The 19,895-nt window shown below is 62.6% G+C and overlaps 1 protein-coding gene across 3 annotated transcripts in view; it reads left to right on the top strand.

Annotated features, from left to right (window-relative positions):
- The window catches only part of MACROD1 (mono-ADP ribosylhydrolase 1), a 152,906-nt gene extending 133,031 nt beyond the window's left edge, over positions 1 to 19,875 (top strand). Inside the window, exons 4-11 of one of the 3 annotated variants that reach the window (XM_030833802.3) lie at positions 5,099 to 5,128; positions 17,830 to 17,946; positions 18,435 to 18,556; positions 18,679 to 18,709; positions 18,895 to 18,968; positions 19,353 to 19,434; positions 19,522 to 19,558; positions 19,726 to 19,875. In XM_030833802.3, the coding sequence (XP_030689662.1) occupies positions 5,099 to 5,128; positions 17,830 to 17,946; positions 18,435 to 18,556; positions 18,679 to 18,709; positions 18,895 to 18,968; positions 19,353 to 19,434; positions 19,522 to 19,526 (461 nt within the window). In that variant the 3' untranslated portion in view covers positions 19,527 to 19,558; positions 19,726 to 19,875. The remainder of the gene's footprint in view (positions 1 to 5,098; positions 5,129 to 17,829; positions 17,947 to 18,434; positions 18,557 to 18,678; positions 18,710 to 18,894; positions 18,969 to 19,352; positions 19,435 to 19,521; positions 19,559 to 19,725) is intronic. The other 2 variants (XM_030833800.3, XM_030833801.3) reach the window with 2 other exon arrangements.
- Positions 19,876 to 19,895: the final 20 nt, after the last annotated feature.

Consider the following 19,895-nt stretch of genomic DNA (forward strand, 5'->3'; position numbering starts at 1 on the left):
GCTGCTCCAGCTCTGGTACCTTCCTCACCTGGACATTTACACACTCTCCTCGACTCAACTTGGGTACCCTTGGTGGCCCCTGGCACACAGTTGGCACCCAAGTAAAATTTTTTTTTTATCAGTTGTATATTACATCCCTAGTACTTATTTTTTTTAAACAAATTTTTTTTAATTTATTCATTTAGTTTTGGCTGCGTTGGGTCTTCATTGCTGCACGCGGGCTCTCTCTAGTTGCAGTTAGCAGGGCTACTCTTCATTGCGGTGCGCGGGCTTCTCATTGCGGTGGCTTCTCTTGTTGCAGAGCGTGGGCTTTAGGCACGCGGGCTTCAGTAGTTGTGGCAGGTGGGCTCAGTAGTTGTGGCTGGTGGGCTCCAGAGCGCAGGCTCAGTAGTTGTGGTGCAGGGGCTTAGTTGCTCCACAGCATGTGGGATCTTCCTGGAACAGGGCTTGAACCCGTGTCCCCTGCATTGGCAGGCGGATTCTTATCCACTGCACCACCAGGGAAGTCCCCCTAGTACTTATTTATCTTTATTTATTTATTTATTTATTTTTGGCTGCGTTGGGTCTTCATTGCAGTGCACGGGCTTCTCATTGTGGTGGCTTCTCTTGTTGCGGAGCACGGGCTCTAGGGTGCATGGGCTTCAGTAGTTGTGGTATGTGGGCTCAGTAGTTATGGTGCACAGGCTTAGTTGCTCCGTGGCGTGTGGGATCTTCCCGGACCAGGGATCGAACCCATGTCCCCTGCATTGGCAGGCAGATTCTTAACCACTGAGCCACGAGGGGAGTCCCCAATTAAAATGTTTTGTGCAGAGAGTGACAGAGGGGCCGCTGGGTCCCCTGAAGTGACAGTGGCCAAGCACTCCGGGTCTGGCCCTCTCCCTTTCACCAGGCAGTGGCCACATTCCAGCCCCTGAACTGGGCCGGGAGCTGGGGCACAAACTGGGAAGCGGCTCTCCCCCACCCACAGGACAACAGGTGCTGGGAGTCGGGGGAGGGGCTTCCCCCCCAGGTGCCCCAGGCCTGAAAAGGTGCGGAGTAGGCAAAGGAGAAATGGGGGTGGGGGACTGCACTGCATGAGCAGCAGTGTGGGGGCAGGGAAGGGCTGGCAGAGGCCTTCTTACAGGGGCCTGGGATACCTGTGAGAGGCGGGGAGCGATGCCCCTTCTTCCCAGGGGCCTGGGATACCTGTGAGAGGCGGGGAGCGATGCCCCCAGCACACCCCAGCCCCAGCCCCTGGCCTGGTGGGCTGCTGTCAGCGGACAGAGGATTTGGCAGTGACTGGGGTGGACCTCATTTCCACCCCAAGGTCACAGGCGCAGCACTGAGGCTCCTAGCCAGTTAATCGTGTCCAACAGAGCACGGCACAGGCACGTCCACGGGCAGGGGCCGCGGCAGGGCTGGACCACCTCGCCCTGCGTGGGGGCCGACAAGCCAACTCAGATGGCAGGCGTGGACCAGGCATCTCACAGCCCCGGAGGCGCACGCTCTGGCCCAGGAGCCTATGCCCGCCACAAAGCCAGAACAAGCCTCAAGCCCCGCTCACCCTAGGGCCAGGCATGGGTCCCCCCTCACAGGCTTGATGACCCTGCTTTGCTGGGGCAGGTTTGGGTCCTTTGGGTGGGGCTGTGTTACAGACTCTGGTTTGGACCTGAGGTCCAGTGATAGTCCACGTCTTGCTCGCCCATCACCCCGCCTCAGCAAGGAGGCCCTTTCCGACAGAGGGAGGGTGCAGGGGTTAAGAAAATGGGTGTGGGGCTTCCCTGGTGGCGCAGTGGTTGAGAGTCCGCCTGCCGATGCAGGAGACACGGGTTCGTGCCCCGGTCCGGGAAGATCCCACATGCTGCGGAGCGGCTGGGCCCGTGAGCCATGGCCGCTGAGCCTGCACGTCCGGAGCCTGTGCTCCGCAACGGGAGAGGCCACAACAGTGAGAGGCCCGCGTACCACAAAAAAAAAAAAAAAGAAAGAAAATGGGTGTGACAACCAGCCCTCCTGGTTCAAACCCCTCTCCTCCCCTCACCAGTCAGGCCGTGAGCCTCAGTTTCCTCATTGGAAAAATGGACGAATGACCAGTTGTGATTTAGAGCCTCAAACCAAACTGAGGGGAGCATGGGGGCGGCGGGGGCAGAAAGGGGAGGAGCGTGCGGGTGAGGTGAGGTGGGAAGGGCCAGCCCGGGCTGGGGAGCAGGAAGGCCTGAAACTGCCCTGCTTTGGATGGGAGGCTGGGCGGTACACCCAGGGGACCGCCTGTGGTATCTTTGGTACTGCTCCCCATTTTCCATGTTCCCCCCCAAGCCTCCAGGCCATCCTCCCAACTGTGAGTGCCTCGGGCAGCCCTACGGGGGCACCATGTGGCCAGGTGTCCAGGCCCCTGGGGAGAGGGCCAAACAGGGGCCTAAGGGAAAGAGGAGCAGGAGAACGGGCTCTAGACCACCAGATTGCAGCCCTTCCCCCTGAGCCCCACCAGGGGGCTGCCGGGCATGGTGGGCTCGGGGAAGGGGACACTGCAGACCGGCCTCCTGGGATACCTGCTGAACTTGGGGACAGGCTGGTGACCAGGTCCTCTGTGCAGCTTGAGTCTGAGCCCCCAGTGCTGGGCCACACCTCCCTCTCCCACCTGTGGCAGGTAATGCCACCTGGCTACCTGGTCCCCCCTTCCCCCAGCTCAGCCTCTGTCCCAGGCTCACCTCCCTCCTCAGCCCCTGGATGAGACATCGGGCCAATCCACCCCAGTCCCCTCACCCGGGCAGGGCCACACTCGGTGGGGTTTAGGGGGTGCAGGGCAGGTGGCTGTTGGCATCTCCTTCCAAAGGGACCTGCAAAACAGCAGGTCGGAGCCCCTCCCTCCCGCCCCTTTGAGGCTCGCTGCCAGTGCGTTTGACACTGAGCTCTCCACCAGCGGGAGCCGGCTCATTTGCGGCCGGTGTTAATTAAGAGAGAGAGGTGATGGGGGGAGGCAGGGAAGGGCCGTGGAGGGCAGCTTCCGACAGCCGCCAGGACTGCCGTGGGAGCCAAGGGGGCCGGGAGCTGGACCCACGCCGACCTAAGATGCCTGGGTCTCCCGCGCTGGCTCCAGGGCAGAGCTCTCCAGACGTCCGACCCCTCATCTTTGCAGCCAACCTGCTGGGGTGGGAGGAGGGTCAAGAGTGCATCCGAGGGGCCTACTGTGTGCTCTGCCTGATGTGGAGAAGGCGGGCCCCAGCCCTGGGGGGCGGGGGGCAGGGGAAGCCTCCCTCCAACAGTCCCTCGGCAGTCTGCTTCGAGGTTGGCCTGCTTTGTGGCTTGGCTTTGGAGTCAGACAGACCCCGTTCCAATCCTGCTGCCGCGCAGCTCAACCTCTGAGCTTTGGTTTTCTTACCTGTAAAGTGGGAGCAATGGCACTGCCCTTGTGGCTTTGTTATGACAGTAAATGGGGTCAGTCTGTGCCCGGCAAACAGCCTCCCTCAGTCATTGGCGACGTGCCCAGCCCCCAGCGGCCTGCCATGTCTGCTGGGTGTCCTGCGCGGTCCACCTCCTGCTCGCGTCCCCCGGGGCTCCAGCTCTGGCTGCCTCCGCTGCCTGCTCAGCCCGCCTCCGCCCACATTCCCCGCGGCCCCCCAGCTCCGCTCTGGGAGCGCCCAGCCGCTCCTCGCCTCTCCATCTTAATTAGCTGCTTGTATTAATCTTGCAAGTAACGTGGCAACTTGCAGCCCTGGGTTTTCGGGCTGTGGAATTAATTATTCCCCAAGCGAAGAGCTGTCAGCTCTGGGAGACCAGCCACTCAGAGCCACCTGACACCGCTTAGCAGCGTCCACAGCCTCCGCAGAGCAACCCGGGGCCTACGGCCGGGCCAGCTTGGAAATGGCCCCCATTCCTGGCCTGGGCTCTTTTCCGTGTCCCCCTCTTACAGAGGGGCTGCAACAGGACCTGGGAAGGCAGGGAGGGATGCCACAGCGGTGTCGGAGCTGAAGGCCCCGCCTGGGAGCCAGGACCCCTGGGGCCAGAGGGGCTGAGGCACGGCTGACCATCTCCCCACCGGGCGACACCTGGGCCTGGGGAACGCACCTGCCCTGTCTCGCCCATCACTTGCACTCATTAGCATCAGTGCTTCACACAAGGCAGCTGTGTGGCTGGAAGCTGGAGCCCAGGCTGGGAGGGGGCGCTGACCCGCACAGCCCTCACATTCTGACGGAGAGGCTGCCAGCCTCACTTTGCCCCTGCGTCGACCCCGTGGGGGGCTGGAGAGGGCAGCTGGCCAGGCAGAGCGAGGCGGACGGGGCAGCCGCGGCAGCTGCCGGTCCAGCTCTGGTCGAGGGTGCGGGGCACCAGGGGCCGGTGCAGCTGAGGAGCTCTCTCTCTTCCTTGACCTTCACAAGTCACCCATCTGTTCCAGTCCGGTTCCAGTCCCAGTGCCCTGGGCCCTTCCTGCGCTGCCCTGGGTGGGGTCCTGACCTCGCACGTGAGTGCTGTTGTCCGTGAGGCTCCCAGCCCTGGTTCATAATCCTCACCCCCCGGCGGCACTTTCCAGGGCTGCAGCGATGCAGTTTGCTCCTAGTGGCTGCAGCTGTGTCTCCCACAGTCTGTGAGCTCCACATCTCTGCACCAGGCCTGGCACAGGGGGGCTCGGGAGACCCTGTGGGAAGAAGGAATGAGTGAGGGACTTCCCTGGCAGTCCAGTGGTTAAGACTCAGTGCTCCCAATGCAGGGAATGCGGGTTCGATCCCTGGTCGGGGAACTTAGATCCCGCATGCTGCACTGTGCAGCCCCCCCCCAAAAAAAAGGAAGAAAGAACGAGTGAATGAAGGATACGTGCGGCCAAGGGTCGTCTGCCACTCTAGAGCTCACATGCAGCTGCTTCCGGGGTGAGCGGACCCGACCCTGCTGCCTCCCAATCCCACCGCAGTACCAGCCCCAGGCCCATTGGGAGCCTCAGCGGAAGAGGAAGTCCCAGCCCCTTCCACCTCCTGGTTATCTGCCCCTGCTTCAGTGACCCTGTGCCCAGAGACCCGGGCTGGCCCTCAGGCCTGGCTGGCAGCCCCCCGTCGCCCCCCCCCCCCCCCACGCAGCTGCATGCCCCACCAGCCTCTCCCCGACTGACCGCCTTCGTCTTTCTCTCTTGCAGCCAACAGCTCCCTGCTCGGAGGCGGCGGCGGTGAGTACACCCTTCCTGCGGCCTGGGGGTTGTCTGGGGGTCTGCTTCTCTCCTCCTGGCCCCTTCACCCGCGGAGCCCAGCTGGCTGCCATGCGCCTTCCCCGCAGCGTTCCCCTCGTCCCCATGGTGCGCCGTTCCCATCTCTCCATCTCTGCCCTTCTTTACCGCCTCCCACCCCATCGGCCTTGCCCGGCCTCGTCTTCACTGTGGATGAAGCCAGGCTGGCAGGCCCGGCTGCTTCGGCACTGGGTGACTGGGGTAGGTCCCCACCCTCTGAGCAGAGGCCTCCTGGTCTGTAACTGGGGGCTGGAGGGCCCCCTGAGGTTTCAAAGGGACTGGGCCTGGGCCTGGGACCGGGTCGTTGTGGGGCCGGGGCACAGGTGTGGTGGGGAAAGCCCAGCCCTGCCCCTGACGCCCACGGGCCCTCGGCCAGCCCTGTGCCCCTTTGGCCTCACCTGTGAGGGCAAAATTAGCATCTCTGCTCTGCCCTGCAGCCTCGCAGGGCAGCTCTGCCGCCGGGACAAGTTCTCATCGAGTCAGGCGGAGCTCCGCCAACGGTTAAGCCCACGAGAGTGCGTGTGTGTTCACTGTTGTCAAAGACTACCAGGAAGCAGGGGTTCCAGCAGGCCAGGTGGGCAGGGCGTTGGAAGTCAGCGTGGGCCCGGCCCCCAGGGACGCAGGGCAAGGTCAGCAGGTGCCGGCAGGAGGGGTGGGGCGACAGTCCCTATGGCCCCGGTGCCCGGCCAGCCCGGCACAGGCTGGCCACACCAGCCGCTCGGCCCCAGCCCCTCACCCCCCGGCTGGCGGGGCTGCCCGCTGTCTGTGCAGGCGGCAGTACGATTGGTGAGCTAGGGTCAGGGGTTAATGCGCCGTCGGATAAATCCCAGGGTGTGCTTACGGCAGTGGTGGCGGGGCCCAGGCCAGGTTTTAAAAGGGGAAAAATAAAAGGGGCCTCGAAGGTCAGGATAAATAAGAGCGGCATTAAGAGCTGTTGATGACCGGCCAGGATGCGGGATGGGGGGGGGCGCGGGGAGCCTGTTTGTGTTTAGAGATGCTTTCCCTCCCTCCCTCCCTCCCTCCCCTGCTTCTCCTCCAGCTTCCCTGTGGAGGTCACAGCTACCCTGGCGGCCTCACAGAATGAGGTGGATTCACTGGGGACTGGGGGTCTAGGACCCTCTTCTGAGCCAAGTGCCTGGACACATCTGCCGGGCACCAGAGGAGCCTGGTCCCTGCTTCCTCAAGCTCGCAGTGCAGACAGGAGCACCAGCACGACACAGGGTGGTCTGTGCAATAGGGGGGCTGGGGGCGGAGTGAGGGGTACAGGCTCAGTGTCCAGGCTTGGGGACCAGGGAGGCTCCTGCAGGAGGTGGCGCCTGCACTGGGACCCAAGGGATGGGTAGAAGGCAGCTGGTGAAGAGCAGTGGGAAGGGTGTGCTGGGCAGAGGGAACAGCACAGGTGAAGCCTGGAGTGAGGGAGAGCGTGGGGCATTCGGGGAGACTCCGAGGACTGGAGTGGTCGGAGCCCAGCCAGGAGGAGGGGAGACGGGAGAGGACTCAGGGGCCTCAGAGACCACGTGAGGAGCTGGATTTTTAGCCGTTCAGTTAGGAAGACAAAGGATCACAGAAAGGTCTGGGACTTGTAAGTCCTAAGTCAGGTCATCACCCTTCTTCTGCTCAAAATTCTGCCTCACCTCCTTCCTACGGCCCACGGGGTCTCCAGGCACCTGTCAGACTGCCTGGCCCTCTCCACTCTGTGTCAGCCACACTGACCTCCCTGCAGTTCCTGGAACAGACCTGGCCCGCTCCTGCCTCAGGGCCTTTGCACTGGCTCTTCCCTCTGCCCTGAATGCTCTTCCGCAGAGAGCCGTGTGGCTGCTCCCTTCACCTCTTACAAGTGTTTACTTGCATGCCATCTACTCGGTGAGGCCCACTCTGACCCCTGGAAATTGCAGCTCCCTGCCCCTGCCCCACCTCCCCAGGCCTCTCACACTGCTCTAGTTTTTATTTTCCTCCAAGCACCTCTCTCCTAATGTGCTATGTAATTTACTTGTTGATTATGTTCATTGTTCATTGTCTGTCTCCCCACTGAGAATGATAGCTCCAGAAGGCATGACTGTATCTCCAGCACTTAGGACTGGGGCTGGTGCATACAGTCGGTGCTCAATAAATGGTTGATAAATGAATGAATGAACTACAGGTAAAGGCAGGGACGGCCTTACATGTCAAGCAAAGAACTTGCTGATGAGGGCAATGGGAGCCACTGAGGTTTCAGGCAGGGCAGGGAGTGGCTCATAGATGGCCTGGTTACCTCACTCTGGGAGGTCAAAGGACAGCTGCTCTGGCCAGATTGAGGGGGGAGGCCCAGTGGCGTCCCTCTAGCTCCCTTTCCTGTAGCACTGAGGGTGAGAGGAGGCTGGAGCAGGCCCCAGGCGCAGCCTGACCGACGCAGAGATGGATGGGGTGGGCCAGGACCCAGGAGGAAGTGGGCCCGGAGTCCAGCCTTTTAATGCCAGCTGAGATTTATGGAGCCGCCGCCAGTGCTCACGGGGGCTGTCACTCTGCTAATGTGATTGGAACAAGGCGGAGGTGGCAGGGAGGGGACAGGGGATAGGGAGAGGCTGGGGCTTGTGGGGGCCTGGCGCCCACCTGGGATGGGAATGGAAACAGGCGCCGGGCCCCCGGGATGTCCTCTGCTCTCACATCTGCCACCTGTACCCTCTACCGCCCCCTGGTCCATCCAGCCTTAACGCCCCGACCTGCCAGGAGGGAGGACACAGGCAGGGGCAGCCTGGGACTGGGGGGTCTGGGTCCCCATCTAACTCTGCCCGGACAGACCCTGGTCCTCCCAGGTGCCCTCTTCTCCCAAGTCCAGCCCTGCAGGGGTTCAGGCCTCTACCCACCCCCAACTTCCCACCACCACCCATTTACCTATCCAGCCACCACCCATGCCTGTAACAAGCACTGGTCCCGTTCAGTGCCCTGGCCACTCTGTTGAAAACTCCCCCAGCCAGCGCGGCCCTCCGTGCTGATCCTCTGCCCTGCCCTGTGCCTGTCCCCAGAGCATGGGCGCCCTTTCAACATGCTTGTGTTTCATGTTCATTTTCACTGCCTTTCTCCCCACTAGAACATACTCTCCCCAGGAACAGGGTTCAGGGGATTCCAAGCCCCTAGATCAGCCTTTATGGGGTGGTTAGTTGTACCCCTGTGTGCTGGGTGTGCCCTAGGAGCTGGGGACTAACAGCCTGCCCCGGGGTTCTCATACAGCCCTGTTGGGGAAGGGCAGCTATCAGTTCAGAAAGGAGCTCTTAAAGGGGGGCTGAGGCTGGCCTGCAGGGCTGTGGTGCAGGGAACCACAGTGTTTACAGCAAGTATGTAGGAGTCTTCTGTCACCCTAAACTTCAGTGGGAACCCCCAGGGGCCGCTGGGGCCAAAAGGACTTAACCCAAAGGGTCCAGGGCCCCTGGGCCTGCCTCACTGGGGTTGGGCACCCACCAGGCCCTGAGGCCAAGGTAGGTGGTCTGATAACACAGTGAAGGCCCCCCACTCCGCATTCCTTCCCAGCACTCTTTCTGAGTGTGTGTGTATATGGAGCCGGGGAGGACACCTGTGTCAAACCCTGGGACTCAGGACTTGACCCTGCCCTCAAAGAGATCCATTTTGGTAGAAGTCTTCCCAACAGAGGGGGCATTTGACTTGGGCCCCGAAGACTGCATAGGAGTTCGTCGGGTACAGAGGGATGGAGAGGCCCACCGGGTAGAGAGCCCAGTGTCTGCAGTGGGGAGACCCACTCCTGCCTGGGGACGGCCTGGGGACGGCCAGGCCCACTCCTGCTCCCGCCTCCTTCCTGGAGAGCCTCTTACTGGCTCGATAAAAAATTCTTGTGAACAAACACTCTCCTATTGTATGGTAGGAAGGGAGGCGGGCCCTAAATCAGGATGGGAATCGACAGGGCCCTGACGCGTGTCTCTCCTGTTTATGGGGACTGAAATGTTTACTCGGCGATAAGGAGCCAGCCTTCTGGTAGAGATTTGTGCACTCTTTTTCAATTACCCCTCGTCTTTCTCTGCCACTTTCGCACTAAAGGGATAATAAATGTATCAGAGCGTTTCAATTATTCATCTAAATCATGACTGCGCCTGCCACGGCCAAGCTTTAGTGACAGATTAATTCAGGGCCGCCTTCCTCTGCTTGCAGCGGCCATCTCTGCTCCCGCCTGGCCAGAGCCCCGAGGGCCAGCCTGAGGGGTGGGCGGCTGGGGTCAGGCAGGTCCATGGCAGGGGCAGGGCAAGATGGAGCCCCGTCCACGCACCCGGAGGTCAGCGGGCCCGCCCAAACCTGCAGACCTGTGAGGGCGCAGCCACCCCGCCCTCCTGCTGAGCGGCTCTGCACGCCCTCCTCCCTGTGCCCACACTGCAAGGCCTTGTGTGTGTCCCTTACACTGCAGGGTCCCAGGCATCTCACACCAGGGGGAAGCCAGAGGTGGCTCGCTCCCGGGATAGCCCTCTCCTGGCACAGGGCCTTTGCACATGCTGTGCCCGCCCACCACACCTTCCCACCTAGTTATCTCCATGTCAGGGCAGCCCCTCCCACCAGCAGCCCCCCAACATACACACACACACACACGCACGCACGCACGCACGCACACACACTGTTCTATTTACTGAGGGGCCTGCCACGTTCCTGGCACTGTCCTCAGTGCTGGGACACAGCAGGCACTGGGACACAGCAGACACTGCCCCTCTTGGGCCAGTATTCTGTCACCCTTGAAAATCAGACTCTTGTTTGTGTGATTAAGTACCAACTGCTCCCCATCAGGCTCCCCCACTAAGGGGCATGCACAGGGCGTCTGTCTGTCACCTCCTGGAAAACAGTAGGTGCTCAGTGGGGACCTGTTGGTGGCCCGGCCATGCCCAGGGGCGCCTCCCCCCAGCGCAGGTATTGTGTGCACTCCTCCCCCACCCACCATGCAGGCACATGGCTCAGGCAGAACCTGCCCCCCGGGGCCCAGCCTCTCCTCTCTCCACACAGGGACCCACGAGTCCGGGGGGGGGGCACCCTCTTTCCTCTCTCTGTCTCCGTCTGAGTCTCCCTCGCCCCCACTCGGTCTGTCTCTTGCCATCTCACTCTCGCTCCATCTCTGTCTCGCTCCTCCACACGGCTCCTCTGGCACGTGCACTCTCTCCACCTCTCGCTCTCTCCTGCTCACTCACCCTCAGGATTCAGGCCTCCACTTCTGCCCAGCTCACTTGCCATCCCGCGCACCTCCACCTGGCACTGTCTCCATCGCCCAGCGCCGCTGATCTGTGATTGCTTCCCGGCTCTGCCCCGATTAGCTGGCGCCTAGCACAGCAGGCAGACAGGGGGCCCCCGTGGCCCTCTCCAGGGCAGGCTGTGTGGGCCTGACCAGCCAGTCCTGAGCACGGCTCCGTGCCAGGCTGCGGCGGGTGGGTGCATGGGGCGGGTGTGGCCAGAAGTTGTCTGGGGCAGGGGGCCGTGCCGCGGCAGAGAGGGGAAGGGCATTCCTGGACAAGGGCACAGCAAAGGGCCCCAGGGGCCGTCTCAGACCACGCTCCTGCCCCACTGGCCCCTTCCCACTGCGATGGTTCCTGCGGATGCAGCCCTGCCCTCCCACCTCTCCCCCTGTTGCCCTGCTGAGCCCTCTGCCTGGACCCCTCCTCCCCTGACCTCCCCAAAGCCTTTCTTCTCATCACTCAGGGCTTTGCTCAGATGCCACCTCAGAGGCACCTCCCCAACCCTGAACCGCACCCATGCCTGCCCAGCTCCCTTCCCTCTCCTCTTGCTCTGGAGTGTGTTTCCTTCTGCTGTTTCACCGCGGTGATATTAGAGCCGCACTTCGCCTCCCTCACCCAGGGCCTGGCGCCTGGCGGGTCCACCTCCCCACTGCCCAATGCCTGTGTCGAGGATGGTGGGGGAGGCATGCGGAGGCCGGATGTCATCTAAGGCGGAGGCTGGAGGGAGCCCCAGCCTTGCTCAGCGTTGATGATTTTATTTCGTGGACTTGTGGGAGCCGTGGGAGGTTTCATGAGCAGGGGAGTGACATGGTCCCCCAAGTAAAGGCCCCAGCTGAGGAGAAGGATAAGGTGCTAACAGCTGCCAGGCGTGTGGAGTGCCCCCTGCCTGGTTGCCAGGGCCTTGCTGGGCTCTCCCTGCGGAATCTCACCCCCGTCACAGCACTATGGGACGCACGTACCGTTAGCATCTCCATTTTGCAGATGAGGAAACTGAGGCACCGAGTCCCTTGAGCTGAACCGTGCTCCCCTCCCCCACCCCTCAGCCAGCCCTCCCTGGGTGGGAGAGAGAAGGGCGGGGACTCCAGCTTCGGCGCTGTGGCCTGTGCCCCGCCCCCAGCGGGTAAGATGCCTCCAGGCCCCTGCCGGCGGCTGCCAGGGGGATTTTTAATAACGGGAGTGATTTTTGCATGATGAATGAGGCGCTGCCGTTGTGTCCATAATGAAGCCCTAATGTTTGGAAATCCCCATTTAAGGAGCTGATCTCACCCCATAATGAATTTCAGATCACATGGCGGAACTGTCGTTCATCCATCTTCTCCCCGGGGCACCCACCCGCCTTGGCCCCTTGAGGGCGGGTCCTGGCAAGGGTGGGCTCTGCATCCCGCCCCCCACAGTGGGCTGAGCCCAAGGCTAGCACAGAGCGGGGGCTGGCACGGGTTTGCTGACTGAATGAGTGACCAGGAGCGTGTAGGCAGAGGCCGAGGCAGTTCTGGCAATGGGGTATCGTGTGGGGCTGAGGATCCCAAGTCTTGGCCTGGGCCTGGGAGGAAGATGGAGGCCAGAGATGAAGAGAGTAGGAAGGGCCAGAGAGAAGGGGGCTCGAGGCCCTGGGCTGGGCCACTTGGCCAGGCTTTGTGGCTGGGCCTGCCCCCTGCAGGTTAGGGGCCTGGGGGTGCAGCGGCTCAGGCTTCTGCCCTCTTTCAGCCCTGGCATTCGGCGTTTGTGCAGGTGGCTGGGATGGGCGGCAGCTGCTGGCTGCACCAGTGTGGCTGGAGAGGGAGGGCTCTCAGGCCGGGTGCCCAGCCCCTGGGGCCTGCGGGGTGAGACGTCTCAGCGGGAGGTGGTCCCGAGGGCCCAGACCCAGGTGCCTTCCCAGGCTCGAGAGGTGCACCCCTCCCCTGGCCCCGTGGGCCTCAAGCTCACCCCTCTACCTCCCCAGCCCTCTCTGCCAGGGCTTCCTGGGTGACATTTCCACCTGGCAGTGTGTCCCATCCCAAGAGCATGAGGGACAGAGGAGTCTTCTGCCTGCGGAGTCCATGGCTGTGCCTCGGTCTCCCCATCTGTAAAATGGGGCGACATGTGATAACGTGCAGGGCCCTTTGGTACCGTCTCGCACTGAACGCTTACACCAAATGCAGAGGGAGGTGCTGTTACTGAGCTTGTACAGATGAAACTGAGGTGCAGGGAGGTGAAGTGACCCGGCGGAGGGGTGGGAGAGCTGGGGGGAGGGGGCCTTGGGTCTCTCGGGGCCAGGTCTGCTCTGCTACCAGGAGCTGTGGCCCACCCAGCCCCGGTGAGCTCCTTTCAGAGGCTCTGAGACTTGGCACCCTGGGAGGGCGCTGCCCAGGCCCATCCTCTCCCTCCGCTGCCCTGGGGACCCACAGGAGTCCGCAGGGCAGGGCTGGGGCTGCCCAGGCAAGGCCTCACAACCTCCACCTGGCTGAGAGTGGCTTTGCCTCCACGAGCTTTTGTCCCTGTTCCTGTGAGATGGAGGCTGGGGAAGCGATTCTGAGCCTCTGCTCTCCTGTAACTGTGAGATCCTGGGCGAGTTGCTTAATCATTCTGGCCTTTAGTCCCCCACTGGCCCCCCGCCCGGCCACCTCTCAGCAAACCTCAGTCCTCCCCACAAACTTTCTGAGGCCAGTTCTGAGGCTCAGAGAGGTTAAGTGACTGGCCCAAAGCTACTAGCAAGCTTGTGGGCAGGATTTCTGGAAAGAGAAATCCCAGAAGGGGGCGAGCGGGGGGGCCAGACCCACAGGACAGTGGAGGGGAATGGGGGGGAGTTGGAGGGGTAGGCCCAGGGCCAGCCAGGGTCTCCTGCCCTCTGTCAGGGGCACAGCTGCCCTCCTCTTCCCCAGGCCACAGGCCTCCTTGTATTCCTGTAAATAATTAATTAGCCCCTGCTTGCTTGTTTGTTTAGCATGAGGAATGCTCCCCCTCTGAGATGCATTCATTGCTGAATAAATTTAAATATCTAATCTTCCCTTCATGAATATTACAGCACTCTAAATAGCGGTCAGAATACCCTAAACGCCTTGGCAAGTGGCCCCCACGGGGAGCCTGTCTGCTTCACCTCCACGGCTCCGAGGAGGGCCCGGCTCCAGGCCCTGCCCTCTCCCAGCGCCCTCCCGGCCCTGGACTCGCGAGGCAGGGGCTGAGTCTGTGTTGATGCTCCTGAAGGCTCAGTGCAGGGCTGTGGAGGCCACACCGATGGCAGGAGGCTGGGGTGGGCTTCCAAGCAGGGGCGGCTGGCTTCTCTGGGGGACGTGCCTGGAACATCTGTTCCAGTCAGGGCTGGAACAGAGAGAGGGCAGACAGGGCCCCCAGACAGAAGAGATCAGGGAGGCAGGAGGACGGGGAGAGCAGGTCTCCCAAGGCAGCCTTGCTGGATTGGATGGAGACAGTTAGTGGTCAGCCTGTGGGTGCAGCTGAACAGTCGTGCAAGAGGAGGGTCCCAGACCAAAGGTCCCCAAAGCAGTCCCTCTGTCGGGAGGGGGATATGTAGATGTGGGGAGGGGACAGGAGCCAGGCTGCAGGGGCCAGCAGTGAGGAGACAGCAGCCGTAGACAAAACGTCTTCCCAAAGCGTTTGGGTGAGGAGGGCAAACAGTAGACAGACAGCCAGGGTGGGAGGGAGGCTCAGGATGGGAACGGAGAGACAGGTCCTTTCATGGTCCTGGAGGAAGTAGAGCAGTCCAGCTGTGTCACCTTGGGCAAGTCTCTCACCCTCTCTGTGCCTCAATTTCTTCTTCTCTAAAGCAAGAATAATAATAGCACAGCCAGGCTGTGAGGCCCAAATAAGACGGTGGATGTACATGGCTCAGCGCCTTGCTCACCAAGAAACTGTCGAGGGACTTCCCTGGTGGCTCAGTGGTTAAGAATCCGCCTGCCAGTGCAGGGGAAATGGGTTCAAACCCCGGTCCGGGAAGATCCCACATGCCACGGAGCAACTAAGCCCGTGTGCCACAACTACTGAGCCTGCGCTCTAGAGCCCGTGAGCCACAACTACTGAGCCCGAGGGCCACAACTACTGAAGGCCACGGGCCTAGAGCCCATGCTCTGCAACGAGAAGCCACCCAATGAGAAGCCCGTGAACCGCAACGAAGAGTAGCCCCCACTCGCTGCAACTAGAGATAAAAGCCCGCGTGCAGCAACAAAGACCCAAGGCAGATAAAGATAAAAATAAGTAAATTTTTAAAAAATTTATTAAAAAAAAAAAAGGGCTTCCCTGGTGGCGCAGTGGTTGAGAGTCCGCCTGCCAATGCAGGGGACGCGGGTTCGTGCCCCGGTCTGGGAAGATCCCACGTGCCGCGGAGCGGCTGGGCCCGTGAGCCATGGCCGCTGAGCCTGCGCATCCGGAGCCTGTGCTCCGCAACGGGAGAGGCCACAACAGTGAGAGGCCTGCGTACCGCAAAAAAAAAAAAAAGAAGCTGTTGAGGCTGAAATTAAGGAGCCAGACCTAGGACCTTAAAGGTGGAAGAGCGAGGCAGAGGCTGAGGAGGGAGGCAGAGTGGCCTTAGGGCCATCGTCCAGGAGAGGAAGGGTTCAGCCCTGACCTTAGTGGAGGGACATCTGAGGAAGCCCCTACCACCCATGTGGGCTCAGTCTCCCCAGGAGAGACCTCAGGTTTTCTGCTGACTCGGAGTGAGGTGGGGGTCAGGTTGGAGCTTTGAGGGATTTGGGGTTTGTTTTTTAAACTGTTTTTGGAGTATAGTTGCTTTAGAGGGTTTTTGGATGTGGCTGACCAGGGAGGGGACCGAGGGTTAATTGGTATGAACTGGGGCACCCCCTAACCAGGCAGACCCAAGGGCCAGCTGCCCCAGGGTCAGGTGGGGAGTGGGGAGGAAGGACATTGTCTTTGGATGGGACCCCAGGAAGCCTCCTCCTTCTGGTCTCCAGGGCTCAGCTTAGCCCAAGGAAGAGCTGGGACCGGGCCTGGGGGTCAGAGCCAGGGGAGGTACAGGTCATGGTGGGAGACATGGGAAGGGGCAGCCCTTTGGGCTGGGGGCCTCCTCTGGCACTCAGGGATGGGAGAGCCACAGGCTGCTGTGTGGACAGGGAGTGGGGGCAGGAGGGGGCCTGGCTGCTGAAACCCTGAGTGCCAGGGCTAGTCTGGGCGCTGGCTTCTTGGGGGAAGGGTGAGCAGGGGTGGAACCCCGGGCCTGTCCCTCAGCTCTGCGTTGGGAGAACTGCTCCCTGGGCACCTGCACACGGCCCCGGCCCTGTTCTGTATGCTGCTCGGGGGACTCCAGCCCGGGGGCTCTGCCAGCGCCAATTCCTCCCTCCTCCTACCCCCTCATGCCCCCAGGTCAGCCCCAAAGGCTTGGCTGCAGGCCTGTCCGCTTCTGCAGGAAACAATAAGTCCCTCAAACACAGATCTCGCTGAGCGCCACTTTCACACGGCCCCCACAGTGGGCCAAGGTTGCCTGCAGGGTGGACAGCACGGGGAGATGGCAGGCAACCAGGTGGGAAGTGGATGAGACCACTGGGGCAGGGCTGGGAGGTCCCCAGGTGAGCCGGCTCCGGCAGGTCCCTGTGCTAACCCCGTACGCCCTGGACGCTACTTCCCACCCTGCTCCCTGGTATACACGTTGGGCACCTGCCCATACAGTCTCACTGACCTAGTAATAGCCAACACTGGCGTCGCCTTCACTCATGCCTTAAGCACGTTACAGGAATTAACTTAATCCTTCCAATACTCCTATGAGGTGGGTACTACTATTATCCCATTTTACAGATGGGGCAGTCGAGGTCCAGAGAGGTTAAGTGCCCTGGGTCACACAAATGTGACTGGCAGAGCTGGCATCTGAACCCAGGCTGCGCAGCTCCACAGCCCCTGCTGTGGCACACCGTGCTGGGTGGGTCGCCTGGCACCCCCACCCGGGACAGACACACTGCACGTGGACGCTGTACACCCACTGTGCCACACCTTGGACACACAGCCCAGGGCCCCACTCTCTGCCCCCTCCCATTGGGTGCCGCAATCCTCATGTCTGCCCAAGAGGAGGAGGCGGGGGACCCAGTCCCAGATTCCCTCCCCGGGTTCCCCCCAACTCCTCTACCCCACCTGCCCACCCCCACGCCTGGGGCGCTCTGGGAAATCGCCTGGTGCCACCCCTGAGTGAAGTCGCAAAATTAGGTTTAATTGGCCTCACAGCGCATAAAGGAAAACAGAAGAAAAGGGGGTGGTCCAGTTGGTGTCCCTGGTCCTGTGCCAAGATGTTGAGGGTGGGGCTGTGATGAAGGAGCTAGGGCCTCAGTTTGCGCATCTGTAAAATGAGGAAATGATAGTCCTTTCCTGCTGCAGAGCATTGAGCTCCGTGTCCAAGAAGCCCCTGACACAGGCCTAGGGTGCAATCGGAGCTGGGGACCTGCCAGAGGTGGGTCATGTTCTCCTGGCCAGGTTGTTAACGCCTCCCCTGAGGCCGGGGTGTGGGGGGTGCGGGGGGCGGCGCGGTCACTGTGCCTAATTATCAGATGAGGCAGTGGACGATCTGGGAGCGGGGAAAGGGCTTAACAAGGTGCGGCGGGGCCAATGAGGGACAAGGCCAAACCCCGCCTGTCCCTCGGCGCCGCGGGAGGGAGCGAGGTCGGACAGGAGAAGAGTCTCTTAGGCCTGCGCCCAAGTTGTTTATCGGGGTCCAGGTCCCCAAGGTCGCTAGCGAAGCCCCAGAGCCGCCCTCGGATAAACAAGCCCAGGCCCGGCCCCAATTAAGCCGGATGCACTAACGAGGCGGCTCGTTAACGAGCTGGGGTGCACTCCCGGAGACATCTGCGCGGCCCGGATCACCTTCCCCGCGTGGCGCAGGAAAGGAGCTGGAAGACCTAGCTCAAGGCCGGGATCGGATCTGCCTCTTATAACTAGGTGGCCTCAGTTTCCGCGTCTGTAAAGTGGGTCTTAGAGTTTGTAAAGTAGGTCCGAGGGGCCTCGCCTTGAGAGGTCGCCCTTGGGACTCTGGGCTCCTGGCGCGGAGGCGGCGACTGGTAGCGGGCCCCGCGGCGCGTCCGGGCCGGAGCCGGGAAGGCGGACTTACCCCTAGCCCGGCTCGGGCTGCCGTTCCTGCCGTCCCGGACCCTGCCTCTCGGAGCCACCTCGGCCCGGAGAGACCCCAACCCCTCCCGCGTCCCTGCCAAGAGCCCAGGAAAGAGCAGGGCGGGCCGGGCGCGCCCCCTGCCGGCCGGTCTGCGCCGGCTCCCGCCGGGGCCCGCTTTGGCCCCTGTCTCCGCCTCGACTTCCCTAGACGTGAAACAAGTGTGGACCAGGGGTGGGGGTAGGGGGTGGAGGGGTGAGGGAGCGTCTGGAGGCCGCGGGAGAAAGGCGAGGTGCCCTGCGAGTCCCAGCACAGCCAGGGGATCGGGAGTATTCGGTCTGTGGGCCTCGGCCTTCTCTGTAAAACGGGCTCAGGCGTGCGGCGGGGAACCCCAAGGCTCACTGCCCCGTCCCCTGCAGTGGACGGCTGCATCCACCGGGCCGCCGGACCCCTCCTCACCGACGAGTGCAGGACCCTTCAGAGCTGCGAGACCGGCAAGGCCAAGATCACCTGCGGCTACCGGCTGCCGGCCAAGTGTGAGTCCCCGACACCCCCACCCCGGTGGGGCGCAGACTGGGCGCCTGTGTGAGTGCTGTAACTGGGGGTTAGGGGTGCACGCTCCACAGAATTGCTGGAGGCCTCCTCGGGGCACTTCTGAAGTGCCAGGATCTGGCCCCTCCTCGCCTTCCCCAGGAAGCCGGTGGCGGGAGGGGATGCGTGGAGGCTGGGGAGGGGCCAGGACTTGGAGGGTAAGAGCTAAGGAGGCAACGCCCCATTGCCTCAGCCGGCTGCCTACAGATGTGGGGAGGGGCTCAGCGTGGGCCTGCCTGTGTCTGTGGAAGCGTGAACTGAGGCTCGAGGGTACACCTGTGTGCCGACCTGGGTGGGGCCCTTCCCCGGGGAGCCTCAGAACTTGGGGAGGAGGGGGCTTGTTTCCTGTCCGCTCCAGGGCCCAGGCCGGCAGGAGGGAAAGCCGAGGACCGCACGGAGCCCCCGGCCGGTCTGATCCCGTCGCCTCCCACAGATGTCATCCACACGGTGGGACCCATCGCCCACGGAGAGCCCAGCGCCAGCCAGGCTGCCGAGCTCCGCAGCTGCTACCTGAGCAGCCTCGACCTGCTGCTGGAGCACCGGCTCCGCTCGGTGGTGAGGGGCGCCAGGCGGCGGGGGCGGGGGCGACGTGAAGCCGGGGGCGGGGCACGGCCTGGCGGGAGGCGGAGCGGAGAGTGACGCGGTCCCCAATCTCTTCTCACCCCCCCCCACCCTAGGCGTTCCCCTGTATCTCCACAGGAGTGTTTGGTGAGTGGGGTCTAGAGGAGGAAGGGCGTGGGTGGGCAGCGGGTGGGCCCAGACGCAGGGAGGGGCCCGGGAGGGCGGGGCAGGGGGAGGGGCCCGGTACGGCGGTGGGTGGGAGCCGAGGCGAAGCGGCGAGGGACGGGTGGGAGCTTGGCACTCACTCCCGCCCCACCGGGCCCGGTCCGCAGGCTACCCCAACGAGGCGGCGGCCGAGGTAGTGCTGACCACGTTGCGCGAGTGGCTAGAGCAGCACAAGGACAAGGTGAGCCCTGGGCCCAGCCAAGAGGACCAGACGGGGGTGGGTGGAGGGGCGCAGCCTGGCCCCGCTGACCAGCCCCACCAGCTACGTACAGAGTGCTGGGCACATGGGGTTCAGGCCTTGCCACTGCTCTCTGCGTCCCCTCTCCTTTCCTCGGGGCTGTTTCCTCCCCGGCAACCAGGGCGCAGGGTAGTGCGAGAAGGCAATAGCACACCACACCATGAGCCCCTTCTGCAGCCTGAGCTCTAAACTCAGGTCGAAGAGCGCCCGAAGGGCGAGGCAGGTGCAAACCTGCTGGGACGGGGCGGTGTTAAGACCGGGGAGCCGGGGAGCCGGGGAGCCGGGGTGTGGGTGGTTTCCGCCCAGGCTGAACAGGCCCTGGCGCAGGTGGACCGGCTCATCATATGCGTGTTCCTGGAGAAGGACGAAAACATCTACCGGCAACGCTTCCCCCACTACTTCCCTGTCGGTACGTACCCCGTGGTGCGCGCCCCGGCCAGCCCCTGCCCCGCCCACATCCACCCCGGGCGGGCTCTCACTGTCCTCTGCCTTCCAGCGTGATGGCAGCCCGCCGCCTACCCTGACCAGGACTGGTAAGCAGGGCCTGGCCCTCCGTGTGGCTGCCCACTAACGTGCCCACTAACACACCCGCTCACCCCGCGCTCCACTCACCCCCACGCAGGGAAGCCAGGGAGGCAAGCCTGGGAAGCTAGGGGAGGCCCACAGCCCACATGCTCTGACCTACTGGCTTTGCCCACAGACTCGTCTGGGCCTACCGGACCGCGCTCCCAGCTCTAAGAAGTCGCGGAAGCCTGCAGCAGGGCCTGGCTTGGCCACCCTATTCTTTCCCTCCGCCCCCTGCCCCCTCAGCAGCCTCTATTCTAATAAAGACCACTACTGTTGCAGCTCCTACTGTCCCAGCCCTGGCTG

Source organism: Globicephala melas, chromosome 8 (assembly GCF_963455315.2).
Source record: "Globicephala melas chromosome 8, mGloMel1.2, whole genome shotgun sequence".
NCBI classification, from domain to species: Eukaryota; Metazoa; Chordata; class Mammalia; order Artiodactyla; family Delphinidae; genus Globicephala; species Globicephala melas.